Source organism: Sorex araneus, chromosome 1 (assembly GCF_027595985.1).
Source record: "Sorex araneus isolate mSorAra2 chromosome 1, mSorAra2.pri, whole genome shotgun sequence".
Taxonomy (NCBI): Eukaryota; Metazoa; Chordata; class Mammalia; order Eulipotyphla; family Soricidae; genus Sorex; species Sorex araneus.
This window is the reverse complement of record NC_073302.1, coordinates 202,620,015-202,640,883: the sequence shown is the minus strand read 5'-3', so window position 1 is coordinate 202,640,883 and position 20,869 is coordinate 202,620,015. Positions and strand designations below refer to the sequence as shown.

General features: G+C 36.5%; 1 protein-coding gene across 9 annotated transcripts in view; it reads right to left on the bottom strand.

Annotated features, from left to right (window-relative positions):
- Positions 1-1,255: 1,255 nt before the first annotated feature.
- Positions 1,256-20,869, bottom strand: part of PRPF40A (pre-mRNA processing factor 40 homolog A) — a 45,116-nt gene continuing 25,502 nt past the window's right edge. For 5 of the 9 annotated variants that reach the window (XM_055124280.1, XM_055124293.1, XM_055124305.1 and 2 more), the window contains 18 exons: positions 20,791-20,815; positions 19,504-19,875; positions 18,396-18,504; positions 17,841-17,905; positions 17,373-17,537; positions 16,078-16,186; positions 14,465-14,615; positions 12,674-12,807; positions 9,220-9,334; positions 8,952-9,055; positions 8,722-8,838; positions 8,106-8,243; positions 7,766-7,861; positions 6,338-6,424; positions 6,150-6,246; positions 5,879-5,940; positions 4,873-5,004; positions 1,256-3,496 (listed from right to left, as the gene is read on the bottom strand). In XM_055124280.1, coding sequence (XP_054980255.1) covers positions 3,404-3,496; positions 4,873-5,004; positions 5,879-5,940; positions 6,150-6,246; positions 6,338-6,424; positions 7,766-7,861; positions 8,106-8,243; positions 8,722-8,838; positions 8,952-9,055; positions 9,220-9,334; positions 12,674-12,807; positions 14,465-14,615; positions 16,078-16,186; positions 17,373-17,537; positions 17,841-17,905; positions 18,396-18,504; positions 19,504-19,875; positions 20,791-20,815 — 2,171 coding nt within the window. In that variant the 3' untranslated portion in view covers positions 1,256-3,403. The remainder of the gene's footprint in view (positions 3,497-4,872; positions 5,005-5,878; positions 5,941-6,149; positions 6,247-6,337; positions 6,425-7,765; positions 7,862-8,105; positions 8,244-8,721; positions 8,839-8,951; positions 9,056-9,219; positions 9,335-12,673; positions 12,808-14,464; positions 14,616-16,077; positions 16,187-17,372; positions 17,538-17,840; positions 17,906-18,395; positions 18,505-19,503; positions 19,876-20,790; positions 20,816-20,869) is intronic. The other 4 variants (XM_055124287.1, XM_055124300.1, XM_055124318.1 and 1 more) reach the window with 1 other exon arrangement.

Here is a 20,869-nt window from a genome sequence, read left to right as displayed (position 1 = left end):
GAAGTATTTTAGGAAGTTTCATTTCTGAACCAGTATGAATTAAGGTTGCTTTAATGTACGTCAATCTTTCTCATTTTATGGTTGTATTGAAGTACTAGCAAGCCAAGATGAAAAAGCTGTTATTATCAAACTTACTTGGAAGCATTATTACTTTTGAGTAATACGAAAATATAGGTACTATGTAAACCGTAGGGGTATCACTTTTATTTATAAGCATCGTTACTGTTAGTTTTGTTTTTTTCTTGGGGGTGGTCATATCCAATGATGTTTAGGGCTCAGGGATCACTCATGGTGGTCGGTTTGGGGGCTCTATGTGGTGCTGGGGGATCAAACCCAGGTTAGCCACCTGCACAGTGAGCACCTTGCTCACGCCTTTAAAAGTGTTGGAATTACGTGCATGAGAAACCACTGTTAGTACTGCAAACCATAGAATCTCAATTAAAAATTTTTCAAGTATTACTTAAATGCTCTTGGAAACAAGTGTAAATCATTAAACTAACAAATTCAATGTTCCCAAATAAGAATTATATACGAGGAGGAAAATTAAACCCAGATCTATAAGCTTTTGATTTTGATGATACATCAAAGTAAATTTAGTCTAGTAATTGTTATATTCATAATACTAAGAGAAGGTAATCAATATTTCCCAAAGAATCTTATGCTTGCTTGAAAATGATTAATCCAAAAATAAACACACTTTCCTTCATCCCTAAGAGAATCAATCTAGATAGTTTAGCTTTTAAAAAGATGATGAATAAAAACCACATCCAGTTAAGTAACAATAGTCATACCAAACTCTTGCTCAGAAACAGAATCTTCCTGGGCTGATGAAATAGTGCAGCAGGTAGGGTGCTTTCTTTCAATGTGGCCAGTGCAGATTTAATTCCCAGCACCCCATATGATCCCTGAGCCCACCAGAGTGATTCCTGAGTGCAGAGCCAGCAGAAAACACTTGGCACAGCCAAATGTGACTCGAAAACCAAAACACACAACAGATCCTTCCCATCACTGCATTCAGATAGTCCAGTATCTTTTTAAAAATCTGGCAACTAAATCCTTTCGACAGGTAGACAATGATTATAAACATATCTCCTGACAAGGATGATGTGTTTTTGACTTGCAATTTTTTTCCACTGGTTCTGATAGGGTCAACTAATTTTCAAGGCTAAATTATATTGTCCTGTAGGAAAATTAGAAGTGATAAGACAGTTATCTCTATAAAAAATACAGAAATCTATTTTAAGGACATGCTAAACACATCAAAAGTTTTTTATTTAAATAGGAAAATCAGAACTTTAAAGTTATACTTTAAAGGAAAAAAATCATTCATGGAACTAATGAAAGGAATTAAAACAAAATTTTACAGATTCTAAGTTCTCCTGTGAAACATCACGAGTATTCCTGCCAATCAATATCATATGCATATTTTAAAGAATGACCACTGACTTTCAAGCCAAGTGTTTTGACATGATTAGCAGTATCAACTATCATTAACAGGACCTCTGAAAATTAAGTTTTAGGCAACTCCCCATTGCCAAAGTTTTGTTTCTAATACAGTATAGAACTAACCTCAAGCAAGCAACTTGATAACTTCACACTTTCTAAAGATAGTGACTCTCATTTCCGACAAAGTCATGGTGTATTTCACAGCAGAAAACGACTTGGCAGAAGCTTAGAATTATCAACACCCCACACTGGCCCCTCTTCTGAGGCTCTCAATAGTGGATGCCAGATATAATCGAAAAATACAGGGCAGGATGTCTTGAAAGAAATGCCTTGGTCAGTCCCACCTTTCAAATTAATAAGGATGGTGAAAGAAAAACAAAACCTGCATTTTTCATTCTAAATCCAACCTAAGAGTAGAAATTCTAATACTAAAGACCTATGTGCTAAAACTTTACTTAAAAAAGAAAAAGCTCCTGCACTGAAGGAAAAAAGTATAAAATACATTACTAATCTTTACAAGTTAGCATGTAAAGAGTACTCAAGCTTAAAACCATTACCTCTAAAATATTCTGTAGGAAATTCATAGATCAAAAGCAAATATAGGGGCCTCAAAGGACTGACTTATAATATTGTTTTCTGGGGGTGGGATGGAGACCAAGCAGTGAGGAGGGACTGGGGGTCAACTCCTGGCAATCTTCAGCCTGGCCTTTGAAGCTGCTCTGGCCCAGCCGTGCTGGGTCACCAGAGCCACACTGGGCAGTGTTAAGGGCGGTGATGGTGATGATGGTAGTGGTGAGGTTCCGGGGATCAAACTCAGGGCCTATGGTGCACGCACTCCAGCGCCTGGAGATATTTCCCTGGTCCCAATTTATAAAATTCTTAAATATTTTTTTTTGAAAAAAAAAAGAAAAAAAAAGACAGTAACCTATGTGGGTAATAAAGCAAAATTGAAGGGATTTAGTTTAAATTAGTTTTTTTTTTAAGAGCTGAGCAGTTTAAGTAGAAATAAATACTAGTACACACTAGAAGAGAAGGTTTAATAATTGATAAAAATGTACAAAAATATTCAAATCAGAAATGCTTTAGAATGTGTACCACGAAGTCGATGCTTCTCAGTGAATAGGGAAGATAAAAAACTTCCTCAGTGGGAAAAAAAAGTAAAAACAAGAGAAAGTTTGGATAAAAAAAAAAGAGACAACTGTTAAATGTTTAAGTAACATTGATTTTTGTGTTTAGACAAGGATATTGCAACTATCACTTAAAGTTTGGTGGCACATTCTTTAGTAGGTCCTTAAGGCAATATATTCAAACTAATTTACAATTTGATTTGATGTTAATTTTTTAAACATCACCTCAAAATAATGCCCTCACAATAGCCTTTTAAAAATGTTTCCAGGTGTTTCATAAAAAACAATGGTGGCTTGAAGATAGCAGTGCTAGTTAGCACCACTATAGTTAAGGGTCTACCAGGCTCCCAGTAAGAACACCTTTCTGAACTCACCATAAGAGATCATTACGGCTTTACCAGTTGGGAAGTGACAAAAAAGCAGTTTTATCAATTGCTGGTGCTTTTTTTGTACTACGAGATATTTAAAAAAAATGTAATTGTATCTTCAAAATCCAACTGCAATTAAAGTAAATCAAATCACCTCAAGACTTACATTTTAGAACAAAGTAGAGACATCTGCAATTACCAATAGATTGCCACCTTTAATCCATCCTGCAGTGCCCTGTGAAAGGGTCACAGAAAGACAGTATGAAAATATGATTCTTGATACAGAATCAAAAGTTATTTTCAATTTCCTTTGCTTTTATAAAGTCCACAATAACAATACTTAAATGCACTTTTTTTTTCCTGTGATAAAATTAAAACCCAGTGTTATATCAACTGAACTTAAAATAGAGTCCCTGGTCTGAGTCAGACTTTACATCATCCTGTAAACATATTTGGTATAATTTATTGATCATCATCCAGTTGCTCCAAAAGGGTCCTTCTGCGCTTTTCCAACTCTCCTTCGCTTAGTTCACTGCCAGAAGTATCCCAATTACCCTTAAAAAAAAAAAAAGATTACTATTAGGTATCAATATTTTAAAGTAGCGTAGTAAACTAGTTTAGTGATAATACATTTTCGGGGGTGGGGGGATTAAAATATATATGAGTTCTCTTTAATGAAAATAAATACCTTACTGGGAATGCTAAATGAGTAATGTCCTTGCCCAAAACCTAACAGGTTACTGACTGAGGGTAGTGCTTGGTTCTATTAAAGGAGATAAGTAACCTGAAATGAGGCTTTTGAACAGTGTTATTTTCAGTTTACATTAATATATATAAACCAGGACAAATGTCTACATTTGTTTTCTTTTTTCTAAATATGAACAGTTTCTTCCATTTAATAGCTAATTTTGCATATAGATGGTTATTCCACGTTTTGTTACAAAGCTTCAGAAATCTATTGTGCCCAGCTAAGCAGGTTAAGATTTAGCTGGAAAAAATTGAAGCAAATAAAATTACTACTTCATCAAATATGAGATAGGACCTTTCAAAAAGTGGACAGACTGCCTGATTATTATCCTTGTCCCTTTATGGAGTTCATTTAATTTGCTATAATCAAGAAACCTGAGTTGCCAATTAATGAAATACTCATTTTTCACCAAGGATGTGCTTTAGACTCATAGATGATTTGCAGGAGAAAACCTTCACCCTATGCCAAAGGAATCAAAACGACCAGACTGTAGTTAAAATTCTCCCCTTGTAGGCCACAGGCTTTTCAGCTGCTGTGTGGTCCCCCCTTCTTCTACCCACTTTTTCTTACCTCATCCACCTAATGGTTACAGTCACTATATGTTTTTCGTGTATGCGTGAATGACAGGGATTTACCCTTGCTCGGAAACATTCAAGACAAGAGCTCTAGAGCTGAGCTACATTCCTGGTCCTACAAGTGACTAGAACGTCACGTTTGAAACTGGATTTAGTAACAATAATTGTCAACATTTTAGGAAAAAGTCCCAGATCTTATCTTTTTTTCTTTTTTCTTTTTGGGTCACGCCTGCACAGGGGTTACTCCTGGCTCTGCACTCAGGAATCACCCCTGGTGGTGCTCAGGGGACCATATGGGATGCTGGGATTTGAACCCGGGTTGGCTGTGTGCAAGGCAAACGCCTACCCGCTGTGCTATTGCTCCAGCCCTCCCAGATTTTATCTTTATCGAATTTTATATTCACCAATCCCTGCAAAAATTAATAAATAGATAAATAAATAAATGTCCAATTACATTGCTTAGTTGAGACTGTGAGCGACTCTGGGTGGTTTGAAAGTATACTTAAAGAATGCTGTTAGCAATATAAATAGGAAAATTTAATTTCTTTCACAACTTACAAAGATTGAAAAAACATCTTTGAGAGGTAAAAGATAGTCTAAATACTTACAGAATCTTTTCCAGTCTTTTTCTTAGGCGATTTGTGCTTTGATTCTGACCTTTGTCTCGTTCTGTCTTTCTCACTCTCTCGGTCTTTTTCTTTTTTATCCTTTTCTCGCTCCCCATCTGATTCTGGAGAATCCTGTGTAAGTCAAAAAGCAAAAACAAAAACAAAAAAACCCAACAAAAGTCAGTACTTTAATAAAAACATCAGTATGTTTATTAAAATCACTTTAAAGCTAATACTTAAGAGTCTCTATGTAAGATACTTGGTCCTAACATTTGCATTGCTAACCTTAAGGATTCTGTAAATTCACGAGGTGCATATATTCTAACAAGCTATCTTCCCAGCCCCTAACTTAATTAGATAAACATACACAGGCTGCTAAAGTTAGATTAATCACATATTAGGTTGATATTTAATAAAAGTCTTAACTGAAATTTCTGAGAATATTTAAAATGCGTCAAAAGTATATTCAAGTGCGGAGCAAAGATAAAAATTTTCATTCAACAGGTTTATGGTGACACCAAACCCTTATGTTATAAAAAGGCTGCTTGAGTGTATCTAAGATTAAGAGCTAAGATTAGAGGAAGGAGTTCAAGTTCTTCTGAACAGTTACTAACACAAATGGGCTTTTCTATAAGATTGCTTTAAGGAAAGTGAAAATTCTCACTGCTTACTGTTGATTTTCCAAATTACTAAAAGATTTTATTAGAAGATTAGGTGAAGAAAAAAAATTCTTTTGTTTTTGTTTCTTGGGCTATCCCAGCAGTGTTTAGGAATTACTCCTGTCCAACAGGGGGACCATATGGAGTGCCAGGGCTCAAACTCAGGTCAGCTGCATTCAGGCAAACATCCAAATAGCTATATGATTGCTCTGGCCCCAAAACATTACATTCTTAGGTGAGTACCCAAATTGTGCTCCTGGACTGCATGGTACTCGAGAGAACTGGCTTCTACTACCACTGAGGAAATGAAAGGCAAATGGCTAGTATAAATATTAAAAACTGCTTACAGATTTATGTCTCCTCTTCTTGCTTTTTTTCTTGTGTTTTTTTGATTTCTTGTAACTTCTCTCTAAGCAACATAAAAAGAAAGTGTCAGAATTGGAGGGTAACACCAAGTGTAAATGATTTGATGACACTTTGGAGGTGGAGATGGGAGGCCACACCCAACAGCATCAGGAACACAACTGATCCCAGATACACATGCAAAGCGAGCAACTTACCCCGTCCCTTCTTTCTGGTCCTCAAAAGCTTTAACCAAGTAAACAGATACATGCTTACCAGACTCAGCACTAGAAGAATGTTCTGAAGCAGAGCGAGACTCCGATCGCTGCCTTTTTTTCTTTGAATGGCTATCATCATCATCTGAATCTGACCCCTAAAGTAACACAAGCAATTTTGTGCACAATGTTAGCAAATGTAACAATATATTTACAATTCCAACTAATTAAGAATGTTCTCATTCTTACCGATCGAGAACGAGATCGTTTCCTGTGATGTTTTTTAGACTTTTTAGAATGCTTTTTGTTCTTTGAATGATGGTGCTGACACTCATGCTACAAGAGGAGAAAAATAATCAAGGGTGTATTCACTTTAAAGAGTAGGCCTCTATCCTCAATCCTGAAGACAAACACACACAACCATGTTAAAGAGCACTGCAGCAAGGACACTTCAGTGAAGGAGCAGGCATACCTGGGGGTGCTCAGCATACCTGCTGTTCCAGGAGCGATGCTGGGTCACACCCAGAATCTCAAACTGCAAAGCATACAAGCCCCCCTAGCCCCCCTTTCCCTGTGTGCCATCTCCCTGGTCCTAAAACAGTAGATTTTATAAAATCAAAATAGTAGGAGTCAGTACGAACAACTGTTGAAAGATCAGTCATACTACATTAAGAACCAAAATATAATTACACAGAAAGCATTTCTCTAGTATATTTGGGTTTGAGTGAGTTTCACCTTAGCCCTAAGACAAAGGATTACCTCAAAGACAAACTAAGATAAACCAGGCTAGCCTCAGAAGAGATGCAAATTCTACATCTCTGACCCAAGGAGAATTTCCTTAGTCTAGATAATCTAATGACATGCAAAATTAAAAAGGAAATGTTTTGTTACGTGTTTCATTAAAACAATTATCAGGAATTTTGTTATGTATTTCATAAAAACAACAAAAACAATGTTATGTGTTTCATTAAAACAATTACCAACAATTTCCGTTTTGCAGGAAAGGGAATTCTACAATAAAAACTCCTTGCACCCAAACATTCCCTTGGCTCTTGACAGTGAATGTGATTTTAACTACAAATTAAGTGGAAACAAATAATCTGACTGAAGGACTCTCATCCTTACGATTTTTGTACCGGATACCTGAGCTGATTCTAATATGTTCAGTCCTTTCTTTGTTGTAATTGTTGCTTCGGTTATGACTTCATTGCTTATACCTCAGCACAGATCAAGAATCTTGCTGGAGATTGCTGAATTATAGAAAAGATACAGCATGAAGTAGAGTTTCTCAAATCATATTTGAGCCTGAGGATCTTGTTAAGAGTTTACTCATGTATAACTTCACAGGGTTGCTTTTAAGGAATTACTTGTAAAATTATTAAATATATAAAATAATTACAACTGTACCTGGCCCACTGCAATTCAACAAATATTGGTCAATTTCGATTACTAAATAAAAGGACCTCTCTGAAATCTTCATCAAAATATCCTAATTCCTTTGGTCCTGCTAAGAGACTAACTTATAATATCATGTTTAATTCAACAAATACTTATTTTTAAAACCCTAATGAAACATGCTTAAAAATTTTCTTTCTCTTTACAAAAGCAGCATATTTGATAAATACAATAACTCTCTATTTTAATAATTTTGTAATATTCAGGTAGTACTAAAATTACCTCAAGGACATGCATAAAATCTTTAAATATTCGTTTTCTTTCAGACTCTAGAGTTATGTCCTCAAATGCTGGCTCTTTCACAAATCTCTCCCGAATCTAAAAATTCAGAGGAAGAATATATGAGAAACTACAAAGTTAAATTTAAAAGCAAATAAAAATTGGTCCCATAAACTTTATTATTTAACATTCTTAAGTACAAAAATCATTGATTTTAAAACATTTTAAGAAATTTACTGATAACTTCAACTTATTTTTATGATTATAAAATAGGCAAGGAATTAAAAATATTATCCTCAATTAAAATTCCAGCTCACAAGAAATAAACTGCAAATGTACATACATCTTCCCAGACAGCATCCAATTCAATTGGAGGGGTAGCCTGTTTCAACATACTCTTGAATGCAGACTCCTTTCTTTTCATCTTCCGGGCCTCTTCTTTTTCTCTCTCACGCTCACGGGCTTCTGCCTTTTCTAGTAACTTTGAAAATAGTATTTTATCATTTGTACAGTTGTATTTGTTAAGTGAATTAAACTCTTCTTAAAATTCTCTACTTATTAGGGCTTACTTATAATACCAATTGATTTAAGTAAAATAACCTTAAATCCAGTCAATCATCTAAATACTTTCATTTACCTTATCATGAAAGGCTGCTACTCTGCAAAATACTAATAATATCTTATTAGCCTATAATTTAAGGAATTTATAACCAAACTATTAAAACTGCTGTCTACAGTCCAGAAAGAATACAGTTGGTAGGCTCTTTCCTCATACAAGATCAATCTAGGTTTCACTCCTAGGGCCCCATTATCCTCAACACCTACCAGGAGTTAGTTCCTAAGCATAAAGTCAAGAGAAAGTACTAAGCATAGAGAGGTCCAGACATACTCCCCCCCCCCCACCAAAAAAAAAAAAGTCCTAAAAAACCCTATTCTTTGTAATGAATATGGTAACTTACACTGTTGAAAGCCAACTTAATATTTCCTGCATCTAATGTGGTTGATCTCTTAGTTGAGCTGATTATTGCCACAAAGTCTTCAAAAGTAGTATTAACTTCAACTACAAAACCTTTATCCTTCGGGGGGAAAAAAAAAACACAAAAACCCAGAATTCGTCATATTAATAACAAAGGAAATGAACAAAGTATCAATTTAAAAAAACCACTATAAATCCAGTATAGTATTTTACCTTTAGTATATCTTTTATTATCTTCTTCTCATCATGATATCGTGCTTTAAGATCCTCAACATAAAACTTGAAAAGGTCAAGTGCAGTTGATCCTAATGAAAAAACTAAAGAAGTCAAAAGCTAGCTCTAACCAAGAGCTGCAATTACTTTTTGTTTATAAACCAAAATAAAAAACCCTTCCCCCAATATCCAACAGTACCAACAACCCTCCTTCTGGCCCATTCCAACTACTACCATAACTATAAATTAGGAATGAAAAGAATCTCACCCGGCTGACCAAGCATATTAGTAAATCGAATGTCAGAACTAATTGTTGGATAGAGTTCCATCCAAGACGACATAGAATGCAGCTGTCCATGTTCATGCAATTCATCTAAAAATATCTGGAAAACATCCAATCCCAAACCAAATCCATTATGTATATTTTACCGAAGTAACACGACCTATAATAGTGTTACCATTAACGCTTTAGTAATAGACCAGTATTATAGCATAACCACCAACAAAGTCTATCCCCCACCATTATACTTAGACTCCTTTTTGTAAACTGCACTCCTGTCCCACTCACTCCCACTTATTAACCTCAGTTATATTGTCAATCTAAATAATAGTTTCTTTTCATTCCTTAGCTATTCCTTTGCTTTGTCTCTTTACATTTCACATAAGATTATCTAATATTTGTGATGATCTGAATATTATAATAAACTTTAACATTTTTATTTTAACATGACAACCTCCAGTTCCATGCAAGTTGTATTGAAATGATCTTTTCTTTAACCAAGTGGTATCCCACTGGTGGTACATATACAATTTTTTTTATCCATTCATCTGCTGTAAGGCATCATGGCTTTTTCCAGATCTTGGTAATTGTAAGCAGAACTGCAACGAACATAGGTGAGCACACTCCTTTTTAAATTAGTACCTTCATGTTGTTGGGCTTGATACCGAAAATGGGAATAGCTAGATCCTATAGTCCATATTTATGACAAGGATTCTCCATTCAATTTCCCTTAAGGAATGAACTGGTATTAATCTCACAGTAGTAAATTAAAACCAAACTGATTATATAAAAAATGTCACGGATGAGAGGCATTAGCATAAACACATGCAAAAAACATAAGCAACATTTAATATTTTTGTTCCAATGTCATAATAAATTTGTTTAGATGGCAAAGATCTGTTATGTGAGGAAAATAAAAAAATCTTTTAGGCAGAAAAATTTCTTTTAACATCACAGAAATAGACCTTTGAAAGCTATACTGTCATTATCGTTTTTTTTTTTTTTCTTCTTTTTGGGTCACACCCGGCGATGCACAGGGCTCACTCCTGGCTCATGCACTCAGGAATCACCCCTGACGATGCTCAGGAGACCATATGGGATGCTGGGATTCGAACCTGGGTTGGCCGCGTGCAAGGCAAACGCCCTACCCACTGTGCTATCGCTCCAGCCCCTACTGTCATCTTGTCCGTGAAAATAAAACACATTTCTAACTTAAACAAAAACAGCTCAGTGAAGAAATCAATGGCCTATCACACCTTGTATTCAGAAGCCCTAGCTTCATTATAACGTAACTGAGTTTTTTATTTTCCCCCTCTCCTGCCTTCCTTTACCTTTCTGTTGTGCCAATAGTCTGGAGAACATTTAATTTAAAAACATTAAAAATGTAATTCCTTTCTTCCACATTCCTCCCCCCTCCTTTTAAAAATAAAACCACTTTTTTCTAGGGGGATTGAGGGAGGGGCTGGGACACAGTGATGCTCAGGGCTTACTCCTGACCCTGCACTCAGGAATCACTTCTGGTGGTAATCAGGGGATGTTATGAGATGCTGGGGATGGAACCTGGGTCTGCGATGTGTAAGGCAAGCACCTTGCTTGATTATCTCTCCAATCCCTATTTGCTGACTTTCAAAGCAACATCGTGACTTTTTTTTTTAGTACTTAGCCGTTTCCAGATGTCCTGCTTTCCAAAATCCCAAATCTCTAGAGAGTTTAACTCCAAAACAAATGTCCTGAAAGAACTATGAAGCATGCCTTACACCAGAAATCCCGGGTACTACACACAGTCCCCTGAGCACCACCAGGGGTCACTTCTGAGCAGACAGGAAAGTTTCTTGGGAACCTTGCTTACAGTCCAACAGCAGCCCCACCACACACCAAAAATCCGCAACAATAAATAAGTACAAATCAAAAATTTGGTTTTATTAACTCCTATACCTGCATCAGCCAACAGCTTCTAAGTACAGAAAAAGTAGCTACTCTAAAATGAAATGTGCTATCAGTATGAAACACAGTAAGACTGTGAAAAAACATTTAAAACATATTAATTAAATCTTAATATAGCACTTTGTGTACACTGAATTAAAGATTATAAAAATTACTTTGAAGAAAAAGGACATACGCAACTGGTAAAGTGCAAAACAGTCCACCCTCCATGGAAGTAGTATGGAGGTTTCTGAAAATATTCCCCCTATAATATGATCAGATAATTCCACTCCTTGGTATCTATCCTAAGAATACAGAAAACAATTATCTGAAAGATATATGCACTCCTATATAGTTATTGTAGCTCTATTTACCATAGCTATATAAATAATACTATACTCAAGGATAAATAAGAAAGGATGAAATCTTACCACCTGCAACAATATAGAAAGAACTGGGCGGAATCATACTAAACCAATTAAGTCATAGAGGATAGACTAAAACTAGATGATTTCAAGCCATATGTGGGATAACCGTATCAAGGGAACAGACTATAGGAGACCAAATCTAACCCAAAAATTCTCAATAGTTGATCTAGATTAAACTCACTTCAACACAAAACATTATTTTATCAACTATATATGCTACATTTATCCTAATAAAGTGTTTAATGGAAGAGACCCTATAAGCCAATTCAAATTCTAGCTGCACTTTTCAATTACTCAATCTGAGCAGGCCACTTCAACTCTAAACAATTTCCTTATCTACAGTGATGGATGTAACAAAGCAATACCTACTCTCACAAAGTTGTCATAAAAAAAAGAGGTTAACATTAATTGCTACTGTAGTTATTACTGACATGGACAATCTGGTGATACATGAACAAAATAAATTCAAAACTCCATGACACTCTTCTTCACAGAGAATGAAACCTAGAGGAAAAAACGAGTACCAGCCTATACGAAGTATAGTGAAATTTTAGTTTAGACGTATGATATTTATTCTCCAAACTGAGACGCAATTCCCTAAGGTTCTCTAGACTATAAATCAACTACTACAGACCCACAATATATATTGTGTCTTCATGGCATTCCCCTTTGCTAAATTAAGCCTTATATCTTAGTACTCAACTAAATACCAAATCAGCTACAGTCTTTCATGTTCTAAAACTAATTGGACACCTAACATTAAATGTGTCTGCTTCATGCAGAAAATCTGTGTAAAAGTGTTTCTAAGTTACTTATATCATAATTTAAAGCTCATTAACTACAAATTTTAGCTTCAGAAGAGGTATTTTCTTTTCTTTCTTTTTTTTTTTTTTTTTTGCTTTTTGGATCACACCCAACGATGCACAGGGGTTACTCCTGGCTCTGCACTCAGGAATTACTCCTGGCGGTGCTCAGGTGCTCAGTGGACCATATGGGATGCTGGGAATCGAACCTGGGTCAGCCGCGTGCAAGGCAAAAGCCCTACCCGCTGTGCTATTGCTCCAGCCCCAAAAGAGGTATTTTCTTGATACCTGAAAAGATTCCCTATTTTTACGCTGTCGCCGTCTTTCTCTTAGCAAACTCTTCTGTTTTTCTTCTTCTTCTTCCTTTTCTAAAGCCCGAATATGCTCTTCGAAGCAAATTAATGCATCTTCTTTATCCATATCTAAAGTGTTATTTAAAAAGAAATTAAAAATCAAGCATCAGTAAATAAAGCTTAATAATATGCATTAACTCCATATAAACTTCAGATTTACCTATTCAGTTTTTCCAAATAATTGTAGTTTTCTTTTATTTTGATTTCTGGGTCACACCAGAAGTGTCAGGGTTTAATCCCAGCACTGGTTTTTGGGGATTCATTCCTGGCAGTGCTCAGGGTACATACATGGTGGCAGAGATTGAACGGGGGTCAGCACATACGAGACAAGAGCCTTAAACCTTTTACTATCACTTTAGCCCTCAACACTTGCATTTTAAACTCAAACATGACTTGCACTTGTCTAAAAAGGAAAGATACATTTAATCAGGGCCAAAGCAATAGGACACAGGGTAGGACACTTGTATTGCTGGAAGCTGACCAGTTCGATGCTGAACGACGCCCTGCATCCCATCCCATCTGGTCCCCTGCCCCCCCCTCCCCAACTCTAGGAGTAAGTCCTAAGGCACAGCTGGGTCCCCTCCCCCCCTAACCCTCTGGCCAAAAAAAAAAAAAAAAGGCAATCGGGGGAGAGAACTATTTAATCAAAATTCCAAACAGAGCTAAAAGAATATACAATACGATTTTTAGTATAAAGACTATAAACATAATACATACTGGTAAAATTTCAGTATTATTCAAGGTGATTTTCAAAGTAGACCTATTGCAACATGTTAAGGGGGTGATCAAGAAGCTGTTATTTAAAAAACAACTTGGTAATCAGAAACAGATACTCTGAGGAAGATCTTTTTTTTTTCCTTTTTGGGTCACACCTAGTGATGCACAAGGGTTACTCCTGGCTCATGCACTCAGGAATTACTCTGGAGGTGCTCAGGGGACCATATGGGATGCTGGGATTTGAACCCGGGTCGGCCGTGTGCAAGGCAAACGCCCTACCCGCTGTGCTATCTCTCCAGCCCCCACTAAGATCATTCTTATGATAACTCCTAAAGCCACTATTATCTCAAGACAGTGTAAATAAATGTGTTAATTAGTTTGGGATTTTTGATTTTGGGCCACAGCCAGTGGTGCTCAGGTAAACACTTCTGGTGCTGATTGGAGGAAACAATATGCGATGCTGGGAATCAACTTGGGGCAAACTGTGTCCAAGTTTGACACACAAAAGATACTCTACTGTGTATCTCTGGCCAATTAGTTTAGTTCTCTCAAGTTACATATACATGGTAAAGCACACTTTTAAGTAAGTTTCACCTATGAGACCCATAATTCAAGGAAAAATCATTTTGTCCTGAATTACACACACACACACACACACACACACACACACACACACACACACACACGGAAACAAAATACTTTTACCAAAATAGAAAAATTGGAGTTAAAATTAATGACCTCATTTCTTTAAAAAGTGTAAATTCTTTTTCTTTTTTTTTTAATTTTTGGGTCACACCCTGTGATGCACAGGGGTTACTCCTGACTCATGCACTCAGGAATTACTCCCGGTGGTGCTTGGGGGACCATATGTGATGCTGGGAATCGAACCTGGGTTGGCCGCGTGCAAGGCAAACGCCCTACCCTCTGTGCTATCTCCAGCCCCATAAAAGTGGGAATTCTTTACTGTATAGCTGTTTAAAAACCTTTTATTCCAATAAGGTATTCTTACTTTGTAATTCCTCATCTTCAGCAAAAGTTGGATTATCCATTAGATATTGCTGGGCTTCAGACCAAGTTGTAGAATAGGTTACGTTAGCCATATTGTCAAGTATGTTTTTTAAGGCTTCCCAATTTCTTTTTCGCAACTGCTTTGCTTGCTCCTAAGTCAAAAGTATGAAAAAAGGTTTTGAAGTTCAACAAACTTAATGAAGGTTTCTTTATATTCAAACTGATGACCAAATTTCAAATGCTACCCATTTACTTAAAACATCAATATAAAACATCAATACTATTTACTTTTCTACTGCACGTGCCTAATATCTAGGTTTAATCTACCTTTGATTTTTTTTCTACCTCTCTTTTCTGGGAGGTTTTGCATGCCTGGAGTACTTCGGGGACCACATGTGGTGCTGTGGATCTTTATGGGCAGGGCCACATGCAAGGCAAGTGCCTTACCTCCTAGTCGATGATCCCAACCATCCATCACCTCCCTATTAAACATGAATTGAGAAGCAATGTATGGTCCTCAGTCTAAACATCTTTCCACCTATTAATGTGCATTCTACATCAGTGGTCTTCAATCACCAGTTCACTGAACAGAGCCTGTCCACAGGTGTAGAAAGATTAAAACCATTGCTCCACCAGCTGGGATAGCCTGTACATAACTGCTGGTCTGTGGACCAGGCCAGATCGTCCACACGTGTAAACAAATTGAAGAGCATTATTCTAAACAAGTCCTTTTTCCCTTTGTTTTGGACCTTATTGCAGTCCTCATGGAACCATCTGGAATCTCAGGGATCAAACCCAGGTGCCTTAGCTATTTTGGTCTCTCCAGTCCCCTAGACAAGATCTTAAGGCTAAACATACTATCGACAGATTACATATGGGTAACACTAAGTTTTTCTTTAAAAAACTAAGTAACATAAAACAACAACACAATAAAAATGACATAATCAAAAAGTCTTTTAAAACACCATCCTACATGACTGTCCTTGTAAAGGAATTTTAAATAAATGCTAGAAGCAAATGCAGCTTTTGTGTGTGTGTGAGGGGCAGAGGGGAAGGATTTGGACGCAATCAGCAATGCTCAGGAGAGCTCTATGTGGTGCTGGAGGCTGAAGCCGGGAAAGATGCAGCAGTGACCCCTATACTTTCTCTCAAGCTCTACTGAGTTTGAAACCACTAATTAACTTTATTTTTCTTTTGTTGTTGTTGTTTTGTTTTCTTTGCGGGGGGGGGGGGGGTGAGGGGCCAACATCCCAGTGGTGCCCCGGGCCTTCTTCTGGCTCTACACTCCCAGCAGGGATCAGGGACAATAAAGGATGCCAGGGATTAAACCCAGAGTGACCACAAGCAAGGCAAGCATTCTACACTGTACTATTTTTGCAGCCCCCAAACCTAATAATAAGCTTTTAAAAGTTTATGTTTCAAATTAAGCATAAGGCAATCAACTTATGAACATTTGAATAGTCAAGTAACTGAATAAATCTGTAACTCTGTCATGATTATATTAACACAGGAGTCTAACCTATACTAACTAACCCAAAGGCGGGTAATATATCTGGAAATGAAGGAGCATCTGGTTTTAAGCTTTAATGCCTATACATATAGAATAAATAATACCTTTTCTTTTTTTGAAAGAAAAAATAAAACATCTTCATAGATTTCCAAACGGTCACGTTCAGATATTGCATTCCAGACTTCCATTTCTCCAAACATTTGTTCTGCTTTTCTAATTGTTAAAAAATTTAAACATTAATATATACTCTATACTCTAATATACAACAGTTTGCTGTTTTAATTCTATAGCTAAATTTAAAATGTTGGTTTTAAAAGAACATTTGAAATTTTAAATGAATATCAAAATGATCATCTCCCCACCCCACTGCAGTTCATGACTATTGTGAAGAAAAATTTTGAAATAAAAGGAACTTAAATCTCACTTCTCTTAAGAGATAGAGGGGTTAAATTCCCACTCATCAATGTTTTACAGTTGAAAGGTACCTCAAGTTCTAAGGATTGTTCTGTAGCCTAAAAAACTATCAAAATGAACCGAATTATAGGTTTTAGTAAGTATTCATAGACAAGTGTGTGAGAGCGTATGTGTGCTCTACACTGAGCCATCCTATCCCTGTCTGTGTCTAATCAAGACCTCCTGTATACAAGGAAAGCCAAATGTTTTTCCACTGAGTTCGTGTGCATAAGCACACATTCATGTGCATCTGTGTGTAGGAGACAGGACCTCACAGAAGCAAGTGTTCTACAACTTAATTTATGTGTGTGACACCCAGTCTCACACATTATATCTAGTTAACATAAAACACACATAATAGCAACAAAGTTTCCTTTGCTAAAGCTTTCTCCTAAAATGGACTTAACAGATTCTTTGAAAATTTTAAATATTGAATTACCAACAACTTTAAGTATTCTAAACTAAGTATTACACAAGTGCAAATATTTAAATAAAGGGGAAATTAATTAAAATAGCTATTTTCCCCAGAAATATAAAATTATTTAAATTTAGAGAGCAAAGTTTTCATTGTTTAAAGTTAGTATTCTACCATTTTATTTCTATTTACTGAGTCACTAGGCTTTTAAGTTGATTTTTATTTTGTTTTTGGGCCCCCCTGGCAGTGCTCAGGACTTAGTCCTGATAGGCTGAGGAGGAGGCATACTACAGTAATAGGAGTGTTGGGGATCCATGCCAGGTTGGCTGTGTGCAAAGCGAAAGCTCTACCCACTGTACTCTGACCCCATGTAAGTTGAATTTCAATTCAACTCTTCTGTATTTTATAAAACTGCTATGCCATTTAACTTTATTTTATGAGCATCTGCTGTAAACTAGTTAGTGGAACTGGCAAAAAGTCTGACAAAAGGAACTGTAGTAAACATACATCACATAACACAAAAAATCTTACTTGTATCTGGTTGTAGAAGTCATTTTCTCATGATTTTCAAGAAAACGCTGAAAGGATTCCTTAGCCTCTTTGTATTTTGATCGTGCTTCTTCTTTCTCTTCTTTCTCTGTTTGAACTTTATAAGCATTAAAGGCCTGCTTTTTTTCGCTCAGCTTTGCTAGAGCACTAAACAGAAAAATACCATGAGAAAATGAAATGGGATGAACAAATGTAACATGTCTGTGCTCTTAAAGTACAACTGATTTGTTCATAAATTAAGACAGTAAACATAAGTGATTATAAAAAATTGATTTGACTCCAGAGCAATTCTATTTTAATCTACACTAGAGTGTTCAAATTATATGACAAAGTTTCACTCCTCTGGGTTCATAACATACAGTTCTATTTTTGGTACCCAAAATAATCAAGAGCTGCACTATATAATATACAATTTGACAAGTTAAAAAACCTACATAATCAAAGTCTTACCTGTATCTTGGATCATTTATGATCATTTTCATAGCTTGCTCCCATGAAGCATTGGACGGAACCCGCTGAAAACCATTTAATAAGTAATTAAAATTTCAAACATAAAGAGAAAAAGTCATGTAACAGGGAACAAAGCATAATACTCACTGCAAATATCAAGCACTTCCCTTTGCAGGAGTTTGAAAAAAGGTCTAAAAAATAATTTCTTATTGAAGCAAGGCAAATCTGGATATTATACCTACAGACTTAAAAAGAAAACTTAAACTGAAATTTAAACAGAGCATCAGAACTTTTTTCTTTAGACTACAATTAAAAGCACTTTAATAAATAAAAATTTTATACTAGTAATGAGGTAGAATGCACTGTTTAGTAACATGCACATACTATTTTGTTGAAAGAATCGCAAGTTATTTTTTAAAAAACGTTCAAAAATTTCAGTTCATTTCCAGTTTTAACAGTTAATGAAAATTAGTATTCTCAATAATGGCATCAGGTATTGAATTTACTGAAGAGTAAACTACTAAAAGTCATATAAAAAATCTAAACTATTAATACCTTTTCTTTTAGTAATTCTTTAAATGCTTGCTTTGCCTCTTCTTTTGTATTCCAAGTATACGTCTTCTTTGCTGGCTGACTTTCCTCCTCCTCTTTTTTAGGAGTAAAACTGTCAAGTAATTGAAGCACCTTATTTATCATTTAAATAAACATTTGTCTATTTAACAATTAACTCGAAAAATGTTTTTATTATTTAGGTATCTGACACTAAGGTACAAATCTGACATAGAATGATTGCACTCGTTTGAGGGATATAAAAAACCAAAAACATAGTATGTAAGTAATACCCAAAGATAGTAGAAACAAGGCCTAAGAGGGTGGCCTATGGGAAGAAGCTTGCCACAACGGGAAGAGGGAGTGTAGTCAGGACAGAGAAGGGACCACTACGAGGATAGCTGGAAATAATCACTCTGGACACAAACTAAGGGTCTAAAGGAGGTCAAGTGATATATATGATACCTTTTTAGTCATAGTATTGCAAACCGCAGTGTCTAAAAGGAAAAAGGGGGGCAAAGGGGGAGAGGGAGAAGTGTCCGCCACAGAGGCAGGCTTAGGGCAACTGGTGACAGGTAATGTGCACTGGCTAAGAGATGGGTGCTGGCACAATGTATGACTGAGAATCAATCATAAACAACTTCGAAACTGTGTATATTACAGGGATTCAATTAAAAAAAAAAAGATTTCTCGTAACTTCTAAATGTGTACATCAACATCCTCAACTCTGATTCCTAAATCTTCTTGATGGTTTTTCAATACTTGATAAACTGGTTTAGCAAGACTCAAATATAGTTCCAAATATCTACAGGCTAATTCTTTTTCAAAAAAAGTCTAGAACACAAAATGGCCATTGGCCCACTAACAATTTTTTTTTTTTTTTTTTTTTTGCTTTTTGGTCCATTCACAGCAATACTTAGGAATTACTCCTGGTGGTACTTGGGGAACCAAATGGGATGCCAGGGATCGAACCTGGGTTGGTCACGTGTAAGACAAATGTCCTACCCACTGTACTACCGCTCTGGCTCCTCTACCTGCTGTGCTATTGCTCTAGCAATTCCTTACACTAATAAAATGAAGCAATGACTTACAGAAGATAAATGATTACACTTACTCAGCTACAGTTTCCTGTTTAGCTGTTTCTTCCCCAGCATTACTGGATACTTCACTTTGATCCTGAACAGCAGGGGTACTAGTGAGCTGCCCTTGTTCTTCTGTTGAAATTGTAACTGAACTTTCATTATCTACAACAGTAGCAACAATCGAAGTAACTTCGGGCTCAGCTACAACTGGAACAGTTCCCCCAACAGTATTAGAAGCAGAGGTAGAAGCACTGGCATTGGCTGCAGCTGCAGCGGCTGCTGCTGCGGCTGCAGCGGCTACAACAGCAGCTGCTGCTTCTGCAGCAGCCATGGTGCTCATGGTGGTTGGAATCTCTGCTGTAGGGACCGGGGCTGCTGCTGCTGGGGCGCACTCTTCTTGTTTACTAGGTATTAAAGAAGAGAAAAACACATTTTCATTAGTAATCACAAAGCCAAGCACAACACAAGCTTTTCTCTCTCTAAAAATAAATGACAAGGGAAGTTACCAAAGGGGAAACTGATAACTCATTTAAAAGAGACGACCATGGAATGAAACTGGATTACTTTAATTCAAGCAAACATTTGACAACGTATGACAGGCACTCCTGCCAACACACCACAAATCACTGGCCTCCAGGAATTTGTTTCCACTTAGAAAATGCCCTATCAGATATCATGCCATAAAATTTAAAGTATATTCTTCAATCTTTCTCACCTCAAACCAAATTTTGAGACTTTTCTATAAGCTTTAACTTTTTTTTTTCTGCTTTCTGGGTCACACCCAGCAATGCACAGGGGTCACTCCTGGCTCATGCACTCAGGAATCAACCCTGGCGGTGCTCAGGGGACCATATGGGATGCTGGAATTTGAACCCGGGTCGGCCGTGTGCAAGGCAAACGCCCTACCCTCTGTGCTATCACTCCAGCCCCGCTTTCTTTAACTTTTAATGACCTAATTTTTTTTTTTTTTTAAACGGTTTATTTTGGGCCATTATCATTCCTGACGGTGCTTGGGGGACCAGAATGTGCTGGGGAATCAAACCTGGGACTTCTGCATGCAAATCACGTGCTCCAGCCCTTTAAGCCATCTCCCTGGCCCTGCAATGGTCTTCTTAGTTAATAAAGGATGCAGTTTAAATTCAAATAATCTGTAAAGTATAATCTATATATCTTGAGTAAATAGCAATGTCCCAAAGGACATCAAAGCATTGGGCCTAACATGTTGTGTATTATTTATACTGTAAAGAAAACAGATAGTAAAAATAAGATTTTAAGAGACAACAAATTCTAAGAGCACACTGATGTCTAATATTGCTTACCTGCTTTCTTCAGCTTTGATCATTGCTATTTAAGAGAAAAAAGAAAGATTACCCACTATATAGTTTTAAAATTCAACCA